Source organism: Toxotes jaculatrix, chromosome 2 (genome assembly GCF_017976425.1).
Source record: "Toxotes jaculatrix isolate fToxJac2 chromosome 2, fToxJac2.pri, whole genome shotgun sequence".
Lineage (NCBI taxonomy): Eukaryota > Metazoa > Chordata > Actinopteri > Toxotidae > Toxotes > Toxotes jaculatrix.
Window position 1 is genome coordinate 30,208,188 of NC_054395.1, and position 11,527 is coordinate 30,219,714.

Sequence of the window (11,527 nt, forward strand, 5' to 3'; positions counted from 1 at the left end):
CTTTTATATCGATATATCGCCCAGGCCTAACTGAACGTCTGATTTATTCTGATAAAACGGATCAAATATGCTGACAGACCCACAGTTAGGAGCCTGTCTCAAATTCACACTGCCACTGGCCGGAGTGAAATGCATGCTGGGATACTTGTCTTGCCCTGGTGGGACAGCGCTTGGGCTGATGTCGTTTCACAGAACAGACTCAGAGCAGGCTGTGAGGACAGAACATGTGCCTCCTGAGCACAGCACAGTGACAGTGAGGACGTTTTACCTGACTTTCAAAGAAACAGCAGGAAAATTCAACGAGTTCATCATAAAGACTTATTTGTCCCTCCCATGTGGTTTTGGAGCACTGCACTTATCTTAAGGTACTGTGCGTTTCCAATTAAGTTTGGGAACATTTAAAAGACGCTGTGGTGTGTGTTCCCTGCAGCTGGCGCTGAGCGAATACAGCGAGAAGAAAACGAGGTGACGCGACTGAAGAGCAGCGGCCTCCTGTTTGTCTGGGACACGCTGACATTTCACCGCCGCTCTCCAGCTGTCCTTTATGTTCCTGTCATGAATTAATTAGTTTCCTCTCTCACACACAACATGTGGCCTTTTCATCTGCCACCATTTTTACTCCCTGGTCTCTGTGGTTCAGTGGAGACAGTGAAGTACACAGATGCTGCATTAACACAGCTGGAAGAGAAAATGAGAGAACAGCACAGAAGCAGGTGCCATGATGGAAAACACACGCTTTCACCAGTATCTATTCTGTTTGAACAAAGTCTACTGAAAAGCACAAACAGCACAAAAACAGCTGAGCGCTCCTTTAGTCAGACTGTGTCAATATTTCCATGGGACCACAGAGACGCTCTGTAAGAGTAAAATAACACAACGTAAAAGGTGATGACACCACAGCAACACAAGACGAAGGCCCAGCCACGCAGGTACGGGGCTAAACCTTTCTGTTCCATCGCCTCCCTGAGCCTGTGTCATTACCGATAGTTCAGAGGTCACAGACCCGTGTGCCATGACTGAAACATACTGAAAAGCAGTGTTTGGCTGACAGTCACCTGATCCTGGAGCACACCTGTGCTTCACAGCAGCCAGGTGAAGAGTTAAACCACTGGAGGTCAGTAAAGAGAAGCTCTTCAGGGGAGGTTCATTCTTCTTCACACCTTTACCTCAGTCACTGATCTTTCTCTTCATCTGACCACATCAGGCTATTTAGCTAATATTTTGCAGGATAACAGCCCTGCTGCTAACACGGAGCTCTCCTGCTCAGTGTGTGTCAGGTGTGTGTGTGTGTGTGTGTCAGGTGTGTGTGTTTGTACCTCCAGGTTGTGGATCTGCTCCCTCAGCAGCCTCTTCTCCTCCTGCTCGGTGTTCAGTGCCATCTCCAGCTCTGGTCCAAAGCAGTGAGTTATTGGACAGAGAGCAGCCGACCAGCCTAGCGCTGCCTGCTTAGCTACAATCTTCTCTACGCTCTTCTCTGACAGGCCTAAAGGGGGCGCCGCACACAGCAGGGGCAGTCTGTTAGGCCAGACACACACTACACGAGCTCCTTACTCTACACCATGTCTGAAGGGTTTTCTCTGGGGGGACAGGGGGGGTCTGACCAGGTCACAGTCAGGGGTTTTCTGGCTGAGCTGCAAAGTCAATCATGGGGTGCGTTCACTGACTGCATGTTTATCTGAGCTCTGCTGTGCTCCTACCTGCAGTACAACCCCAGGTTAACGCTGTTTACCACCTCTGCTGTCGTTCAGCTGTTTACACTGCTGATCAGTGACACTGACAGTCACTGCTTCAGAGGTGAGGAGGAGGAGGAGGAGGAGGAGGAGGCACAAACTTAGAAACACTGGAAACGTCATGATTTGACCTGAACAGATGCCAGTTAACCCAAATCCACACACTCCTCCATCCCTCCAGTACGAATATCATTTAAATATTAATATAAGATTCGATTTTATAATCAAGCTAACGGGTGTAAATCCATATTTGCAGCTTTGTCAGAAAATACCTGACTCAGGAGCCTAAACTCGAACATCAGGGGGAAAATCCTGTTACGTGTTTAAAGCCTCATTAACGTTTGTTTGCTCATGTTTGCAGTTTAGCAGCTGTCCTTCACTGGGTCAGCGTGTAGTGTGCGTCTGCCCTGAGCCATCTAGCTGCTCTACGCTCAAATACAGACAGGCTGAGGGTTCACCGTAAATTCTCAAACCAAATACTGACCAGGAGGAAGAGAAAACGGCTGATAAAAACATTCAGGAGACCAGGAATTACCTGTGTCTGCTGAGGTAAACGGGCAAAATCTGAGAATTTATGGTAACAAGCACCATAAAGGACCACACCGGTGGGTTCATCTGTTACTGGGACAAAGTCTCCATCGGTTTTCAGACCGATTTCCTTTCAAGCAGCTTTTAGTGTAACGTCACTTCTGTGAAAATCAACCTGCAGAGACATGAAACTTAGAGAGCAAAGAGAAAATCCATCTGAGTGATGCGTTCAAGGACACGGACATCTTTTGTTTGAATGCAATAAGCGAAGCTGTTGAAGGTAAGTAATGAAAGTTTCATCTCCCCGGTGCTACCACTCAGGGAGTCTGTTCGTTTAGTTTTCATTTTCTCTGCCTCTCATTAAACTGACATGTACGATGGGGCTCGAACACAAACACTGCTTTAAAACAGCAGCTGCTCAGCATCACCAGCGTCACCAGCATCACCAGCATCACCAGCGTCACCAGCGTCACCAGCATCACCAGCATCACCAGCGTCACCAGCATCACCAGCGTCACCAGCGTCACCAGCGTCACCAGCATCACCAGCGTCACCAGCGTCACCAGCGCCACCAGCATCACCAGCATCACCAGCATCACCAGCATCACCAGCGTCACCAGCGTCACCAGCGCCACCAGCATCACCAGCATCACCAGCATCACCAGCGTCACCAGCGTCACCAGCGCCACCAGCATCACCAGCATCACCAGCGCCACCAGCGCCACCAGCGCCACCAGCGTCACCAGCATCACCAGCCTCGCCAGCGCCACCAGTGCCACCAGCATCACCAGTGCCACCAGCATCACCAGTGCCACCAGCGCCACCAGCATCACCAGCGCCACCAGCATCACCAGTGCCACCAGCATCGCCAGCGTCACCAGCTGTCTTTAAATTTCAACTCTCTGCAGGTTGATATTCAAACAAACCAGTTTGGTCCTTTAAGGGTCTGATGAAGTTAGTGTGCAGGTGAAGTAAACGAGGCCTGGCCATCGTTTCAGTTCACACGCCACAAAACTTCGGCGCACTGTGCATGTTAAAGCGTGACTCTGGTCATATTCTACATCAACAAATCCCATGTGCAGATCCACGTCCCCAAACCGTCCGTGTGTCTCAGCCTGACGTCTCAGCCTCTGAGCCGCTGAGCTCCACTGTTTCCAAACACATCAGGGACCCACACCGTTACACTGGGTCACATGATCCTTCAACGCCATCAACACACAGTTTATTCTGATTCAGGTACTACTGTAGCACCAAAAGTGGATTAATCCGCCACAGAAAATAGTCCCCACCTAACCCCCAGTTTCCTCCTGTTTGGTAAAAATTAGCGAGCCTTTTTAAATGAAACTGTATTTGTGGCGTGTTCACAGATTTGTGTGTTCAGTGCGAACCAGTGGGCTCAGAGGACGGAGGTCAGACAGAGCGGAGAGACGCTCTGACACTGCTGCTTTGAGTCTGCTCATGATATTTGATGACTGTAAGAAAAACTTTCAAAACATCAGACTGATCCTTTAAGTTGATTTCAACTGCATTTCTCTCAGAGCCAAACAACAACTATGGTTCAATCATTCATCTGGAGAAATGATTTAAATGATGATGAAAATGATCTGAAAATCTCAACATAACGTCACAAAACCAAAACCAAACGAGTGTTCAGTGCACATGTGAAGGGTTCGTGCCGAGTCAGCAGGAAGAAAAGCTTATTGTGTGTTTGTTTTCATGTGAAATCCAGATGTTCACTGGTCATTTCAAGTTTACTGGTCAAATCAAAACAACTATTTTCAGCAGCACAAACATGATTTTAAAGCAAATACAGGACATTTTCCAGCCTTTGACATTTATATTAAAGGGTTAATGAGGGACACAGGCAGGAACACGGAGCACTGAAAGGGACGGACACAAACAGGAGGACTCCAACCAGTCTGTACTGACGTTACTTATCTTCTTTCTACCTTTTCTATTTTACACTTGAATATTTTAGATTTTGTTATATGGTTAATTGAACATTTGAACAAAGGATCTAAATAAAAATAGAAAAATAACCAATGATGAGTAAGCACCTTTTTGTAGAGTATATAATCTGCCCTGTGTGATACAACTATTTATTTTATTTTATTTCCATCAGACCAGAGATTTACTGAATGTCACATGAAAGAACAGGAGTTATTCTTTTAAAGGGAAATGCTGTCTGAAAAGTGATAAACAGAAACTCACCATGCAGCTGTTTCTCTGTCTGTCCCAGCTGAGCCTCTGTCTGCAAACACAAGAGGCAGAAAAAGGACAATTACATATTTAAAACACACACTCACGTTTACAGAAATGATCAAATCAAATTCTGGCATTTGTCAGCCTGGGTGTTACGCTTCCTTCTGTCCCTGGTCCTGATAATACTTTACTAACCACCTGAACTGTGGAAATCAGAGGAACATGGACTCTGGGACAGTTTGTAGAGCTACAGCCCTGATCTGTTTTGTTCTTTCTGAGTCAGTGTCAGAGCGGGGGAGCACAACAAAACACAATAAACTGGATTTTCTCAGTTACACGACCACAGCTGCACGTCAGAGCACGTTAAAGAAAAAAAAAGGTTCACGATGCTCTGTCTCGTTCAATCACCTGTTCCATTCTCTCACTGGGTCCCTCTGCTGCTGGCTCCTCCCCTCTCCCTGTGACATCAGAGACTCCGTTGGCGCTGGCTGACCCGTCAGTCTCCGTGGTAACACTTTGGCTGCCGTGGGCGACCATCTGTCTCTGGAGCTCTTTGTCATAGCGCTCCTGGAGGGCTGGAGGGGAATCACACCTCAGTATGAGCTCACAGCGTCAACAGGTAACATACACTTACTGAGAGCACAGCTCCGAGCTGCGGTGTGGCCCAGGGCTCGTTTGCTTTGTGTATGAGTCCAGAGGCAGATAATACAGTGGATATAAAAAGTCTACACACCCCTGTTAACATACATGTTTTTGTGATGAAACCAAGATAAATCACTGCACAACTTTTTCCACCTATGTGACCGATAACCTGTACAACTCAATGGAAAACCAAAATCTTGCCAGGTTTCATCAAAAACCTGGCATTTTAACAGGAGTGTGTAGACTTTTTACATCCACTGTGAGTAGTTTTACAGGAGAACTAACGATCTGTGGAAAGCTTTAAAAACGTCTCACTGTTCAGTCTCGCTCTTGTTTCTTTACGCTTATCTGTACATCTTTTTGCTGGAGTCATAAAAAGTCAGTGATTTCATCTCATTTGTCTCTGAAACCAAACCTGAGACTCTGACTGAGACTGTGTAAATAACAAACATCAGAACAAACACACACACACACACATACAAACACACACACCTTTCATTTTCTTCTGCAGGGTGGAGTTTTCAGCCTGGAGGCGGAGCAGTTCTCCATCAACGGGACTGGAGGCGGTGTTGGGCGGAGGACTGGATGCAGAGGCTCCTCCTCCCTCCTTCAGGCCCTGGTTCTCCTGCTCCAGCTGTTCGATCTGAGTGCACAACTGGAAAAGCAACGATAACATAAATGTTACGGACGCGACGCGTGTTATAGACACAGCGTTCTGTATGACACACTAACAGGAGGTCTACCTTGGAGAGCTCAGTCATCAGTGTGCTGTTCTGCAGTCTGAAATCTTCCTCCTGACTGTGGAGTTTGCCCTGAAGCATCTCATTCTCGTTCAGCAACGCGTCCACCTCCTGCAGTAAAACGACACACACAGCACAACAACAGGAAGCTGCGACACTGAACGCATGACCTATGATTTCATTCAGTTCAGTTCAGATACAGTAAAAGAAGCAAAAACTGGTTTGATGATATAAATATTAAATTATCAAAAATATCGAAAATCAATTTAAAACAGTGGAGAATATAATCATTTTAAATAGTGACTGAGGTAAATCATAAGAACTGGATAAATCCATGTGAAGGCAGGTGATGAACAGTAGAGGGTGCTGCTGCTCAGTGTAAACCTGAGGTAACCATGGTAACCAGAGAAGGAAGACTCACCTGAGCTTTCTTACTTTTATTCAGAGCCTGAGGAGACAAAAAAAAACCTCACATGAAAATCGATATGGGCACATTTCATCAGCAGTGTGAACAGCTGAGTGATAACCTGAGAAAGTGCTCGTGATTCAGTTACAGTCAGGAGAGAAGGTTTAAACTGCACACTCAGATAAAAGATCTATTCCTGTACCACACACCTGGAGAAAGCACGGATTATTTATGATAATGAAGTATTTGTTACCTTCTGCGCTTTGAGAAAATCTCTTTCCAAAACCACATTCTTCTGACGGACGGCATTCAGTTCTGAAACACACGTGTTCGACACAGTGACTCTATTAAACACAAAACACGTGCGACACGTTTTCACACGTCACCGGACACGGACAGCGTTCACGGCACCTCCTCAGTAAATCAGGTGTGTGAATCATACGTGAAATAAACACGTGAACTGTTTAATCTGTGAATAATTACATGCAGGTTAGATGAACCGGACACTGTCACTGTCTGTAGGTGTGAGTGTGACTATCTCGCTCTCTGTGTGCGTCCTGTGTCTACTCTGCCTCTCACCCAGTGCATTCTGGGACAGGGCTCAGCCCCCTTCAACTAAATACTTCCTGTAAATACTTCCAGTTCAATTCTGAGCAGAATTACTTTAATAAAAATCTGCTAAATAAATAAAATGAAATAAATGTATTTATTTAAATGCTTTAAAAATCAACAACAACAAAAAACAACAGTTACTTTATGTCTTTGATTACGAGACAAAAATATACACAGGTGGAACTCAGACACTTTCTATCCTGATCACTGGTCCCAGCAGAGAACTGGTCCCAGCAGAGAACTGGTCTCAGAGAGAACTGGTCCCAGCAGAGAACTGGTCCCAGCAGAGAACTGGTCTCAGAGAGAACTGGTCCCAGCAGAGAACTGGTCTCAGAGAGAACTGGTCGTAGGTAACTGTGGGTGACAGCTGAAATCACGACCACAGGATTTCCTGTGATACATAAACAAACATCACATCACAACAAACGTTTTCTGTGCAATGCAAACATTTTTAGCAGCGGGCTCAGACTCATTAATCTGAAATCATTCGTTTCCAACAGAACGTCACAGAGGGATGATACGACCGGACTGTGGTCTGACCTGAGTCACATCACCCAGCGCCGCTCAGTGAGCAGGTATCAGCTCTCTCATCTGCTCTGCTTTACTTTCACCTTTAGCTGTGGTTGTTGTGGAACCACAATTAATACCTGAGTATTAATACCTGAGTATTAATACCTGAGTTTTATTACCTGTGCATTAATACGTGTGTATCTCAGTGAAACAGATCAGTCATCACATCACATCACATCACATCGGTGTTGCAGGTTATTGCAACAGGAGCCTTGGCCAAGTCGGTCTTTTACGCTGTTTTACAACGGCTTCGGTTAAACTTTCACAACAGAGTTTTAACTGACAGAACATTTCTTCACACGCAGACAGAGGCCAGTGAATCCCACACTCAGACCTCAGACCCCTCACATGCTGTAATGTAAAGAGTAAAGTGTGGTCAGTGGATTTCTGAGCACCACGGTAACAGAATGAATTTCACCAATTCATTTCTGAAAGTTCAACCTGTGTCTGACTGAGAGAAGGAAACATGATCAAATCATTTTAACTCGAACTATGTTGGATTTTCTGTAAACTCAGGCTGTTTCTTCTTTGATGTTCAGCAAAGATGATCTAAATTTTCAACAGGAACTCACTCAGCATCATCAGAAATCCTTATTTCTTCTTGCTACTGTTTCATTTATATTTCATAACCTTTTTTAATCAGGCAGAGTGTTTGAGATCTTTTGAATCAGAGACGTGAGAACAGGAGAAACAGAACAGAGAAGCTAAGGAGTATGGCTTAGCTTCAGTACGACGGCTGAAACCATTAGTCAATTAATCAATAAACAGAAAAATAACCTTTTTTATTTTTTAAATAGACCAAATGATTCATCGATCAAATGAGAAAATAATCAGCATACAAACTGTTCATGAAAAGAACGGTTGTGCTTTTTCTGTGTGCAGATTTTCAGTCATGCTGTCTTTACCTGTATGTTCAGTCTCACTTGTGTTATATTCCTGTAACTTCAGAGAATTAAAGCTTTCACCCAAACATCGTCATCAGTGAACACATGAAGTGCAGAGATGTTTTACCTGCCGTGTTCTTCCTAAGATCATCAGACAGCTGATAGTTCTGAGTCCGGAGCTCCAACAGCTGAGCCTACACACACACACACACACACACACACACACACACACACACACACACACACACACATACACACACACATACACACACACACACACACACACACACACACACACACACACACACACACACACACACACACACACACAGCGCAGTGTGTCTCATGTCAGAGAGTTTTAAATGTTAGCTGCTGTTTTTAACAGAGGCATCCTGAGCTGATCCTAATGATCGGTGACTTTTTCTTATTTCTGGTCATTTAGGTTTTAATGTTTTAACATTTTGACATTACATAAGAATACAGACAGTACAAATACGACATATCAAAATAAAAAACACAATCGATAGATCGACAAAAAATAGCAGTCAGAAACAGAAACTACACCGGTTCCCAAATATCCCTTTACGTTGTGTTAACTAGCGCCCTGTGCCTTCTGTACCTGCTGCACCCTCAGATAATTACGCCTGATTGGACGGTTTTGCTTTGGACATTATCCACCCTGACATCAAGTATTCAAAACAATCAGTCTCCTGCTCATGAGTTTAAACTTCTCTACACTCTGGTCTACAGGAAACCCAGGTCCTGCAGCCCAGACCCAGTGTTAGTGCATCACGTTTTATCCCACACACATCTGTGCTGATTCTGGTACAGACTGTTTAAGCCGCTCTTCAGGGTTTTTTTTTTTTAGTATCTGTTTCCATGAAGCTAAAATCCAGTCCTTTCCTTGCTGTGCTTGCTTGTGTTTGTCCACCTCAGCTCACCACAGTAGCAGCGCTGCCCTCCTGCACAGCAGCCAGGCAGGTTGGCTCCACTGCGATTCAAAGACTGCAGCTGAACTGTTACTTTAATGAATCTGTTCTCTCTCGTCACCAAAGCTCAGCTGTCACTGATGAAGGCTAATGCTGTGAGTAACTTGAGAAAGTGAAACTTGTCTGTTGTCGGTTGGTGCGTCTGTACGCTGCCAAAGACAGTTTGTGAAGGAAGAAGCTCCCCTCTGTACCTCCACTGTAAAATCTGAGTGTTTCTGTAGTCCCAAAAACTCCAACTGAGTGAGACGTCTTCTCTCCAGAACATCAAAAGTCTTAAACTTCCATTCAGATCCTATCAATGATTTAAGCTGATCACAGCTTGAACCGCCATCAGCGTTTGCATCAAGCTGCTTGTGAAAAATAAGGTGAATGAGATTTAGCCTCTACAGCTGTGATCTCCATGTGTCAGGTACAGATCTAATCAGCATCCAGGTCGATACAGGGATCAGATTCGACTCAGTATAAACAGACAGTTGGTATTAAAAGGACTTGGACGAGGATCAGGGGACACCCTCAGTGTTCCACCTCCTTATGAACAGGTCAAATGGTTCCTGGGGTCCCCAACCTTGACCCTGAAGTTTCAGCTCGACAACCAAAAAATTATCATAATTACTATAGCAATGATCACTCAGCATGTTATTTCAGAGTCATATAATCGTCTCACAGTGGAGAAGAAAATGTCCTGAGACACAGTAAACAGAGGACAGGCAGCATGAAGAGACCAGTACACCCTGCACCTGTACACACAGGTGTGGTTTTCTTACCGTCACGTGACACAATGCTGTGAATTTCACGACTTGGTGTAAACACAAACTGAAAACATCTCTCAGCGAACCAGCAGCCTCCACACAGAGCTCAGCGCTGAGTCAGCGCCTCTCTGAAGCATGTTGTCGGGGCTTGCTGCAGGACTGTCGACCGCTTCACGTTTGTCCAGGTGTTACCTACAACCTGCAACACCCTGTGTCTGTCAGCACGCTAACAGGTGTCGGTGTGTCTACACACTGAGTGACCCACTGACTGTATGAGCCTGTTATTTCTGTGCCTGATGCTGTGAGTTTACATTTACCCTGAGCCTGCAGATAAACTCGCCGCTGGGTGTGTTAGCCTGCCTCAGACCCCGTGACTCTCATCAGGGTGAGCGTCCCGTGGCTGCTAACATGTCAGCTAACATGTCAGCTAACAGTCCCACAGAAACAAGCGTTCACAGCAGGAAGCTAAGTCCAGCCACTTTTCCTCTCGCTTCGTTTGCTCCTTCCAGAGAAGGAGGCTAAGCTACGCTAAGCTAAGCTAGCTCTGACTGCTGTGGACCCCGAGCTAGCATACCGCACAGGACTGAGAAAGCTGCTTCTTAGTCGGTTTGTTATCAGTTCGAATAAAATCCGAGCTCAGACTCACCGACAGCCCCCTGCATCACTAAACTGAAACCGTCAGCCCCCCCACCCCGAGCAAAAGCTGGACATCGTTAACTACTCCCACCCTTTGGAGGCTAACGGTTAGCATCAGGGAACCAACGCCCCTGACAGGTGTTCTTCACAGCACTGCCCGCTACCTGTGTGTGAGCCCACCGACCTAAATAACAACCGCCGTGTTTTTATTACCTGCATCCGATGGAACTCCTCCTCTGACAGAGCCTGCGACATGGCCATGTTTACCTGGGCTGCTAGCTAGCAGGCCAAGCTAGCGGAGGAGACGGAGCCGCTAACGGAGAGCAGAGCAGCACAGAGGAGGAGACCGGACAGAGCTCTCACTCTGACGCTGTTTCCGAGAGCCGGGAATGAATGACGGCGCTGTCCGCTGAGGAGGACGGGAGACCCTCAGGGTCTGCGGCCCCTCGGGTTAACGGATGAAACTGGTGATGAGGCTCAGGCAGCGGCGGAAGAACTACTCAGTTTACTTAAAGGTACGATGTGACACATTTAAGGAAACCCGTGTTATTAATGACACCGGTGGCCGTTAAGAGAACTGCAGTCAGCCTGGGCAGAGGGGGCACCTGCCCGGTCCCTCAGAGCCCAGACCCCCCAGAGCCCGGACCCCCCAGAGCCCGGTCCCTCAGAGCCCGGTCCCCCCAGAGCCCGGTCCCTCAGAGCCCGGACCCTCCAGAGCCCGGACCCTCAGAGCCCGGTCCCTCAGAGCCCGGACCCCCCAGAGCCCGGTCCCTCAGACCCCGGTCCCTCAGAGCCCGGATCCTCACAGCCCGATCCCCCAGAGCTTGGACCCTCAGAGC

At 46.6% G+C, this 11,527-nt stretch overlaps 1 protein-coding gene across 4 annotated transcripts in view; it reads right to left on the bottom strand.

Annotated features, from left to right (window-relative positions):
* Positions 1–11,201, bottom strand: part of gripap1 (GRIP1 associated protein 1) — a 35,897-nt gene extending 24,696 nt beyond the window's left edge. For 3 of the 4 annotated variants that reach the window (XR_005894629.1, XM_041047221.1, XM_041047208.1), the window contains exons 1-9: positions 10,902–11,201; positions 8,442–8,508; positions 6,502–6,563; positions 6,264–6,290; positions 5,846–5,953; positions 5,595–5,757; positions 4,869–5,035; positions 4,470–4,509; positions 1,317–1,483 (exon numbers count right to left, since the gene is read on the bottom strand). Coding sequence is in view for 3 of the 4 variants with exons in the window: in XM_041047221.1 (XP_040903155.1) it covers positions 1,317–1,483; positions 4,470–4,509; positions 4,869–5,035; positions 5,595–5,757; positions 5,846–5,953; positions 6,264–6,290; positions 6,502–6,563; positions 8,442–8,508; positions 10,902–10,949 (849 nt within the window). In the remaining variant the exon portion in view is untranslated. The remainder of the gene's footprint in view (positions 1–1,316; positions 1,484–4,469; positions 4,510–4,868; positions 5,036–5,594; positions 5,758–5,845; positions 5,954–6,263; positions 6,291–6,501; positions 6,564–8,441; positions 8,509–10,901) is intronic. The other variant, XM_041047230.1, reaches the window with a different exon arrangement.
* Positions 11,202–11,527: the final 326 nt, after the last annotated feature.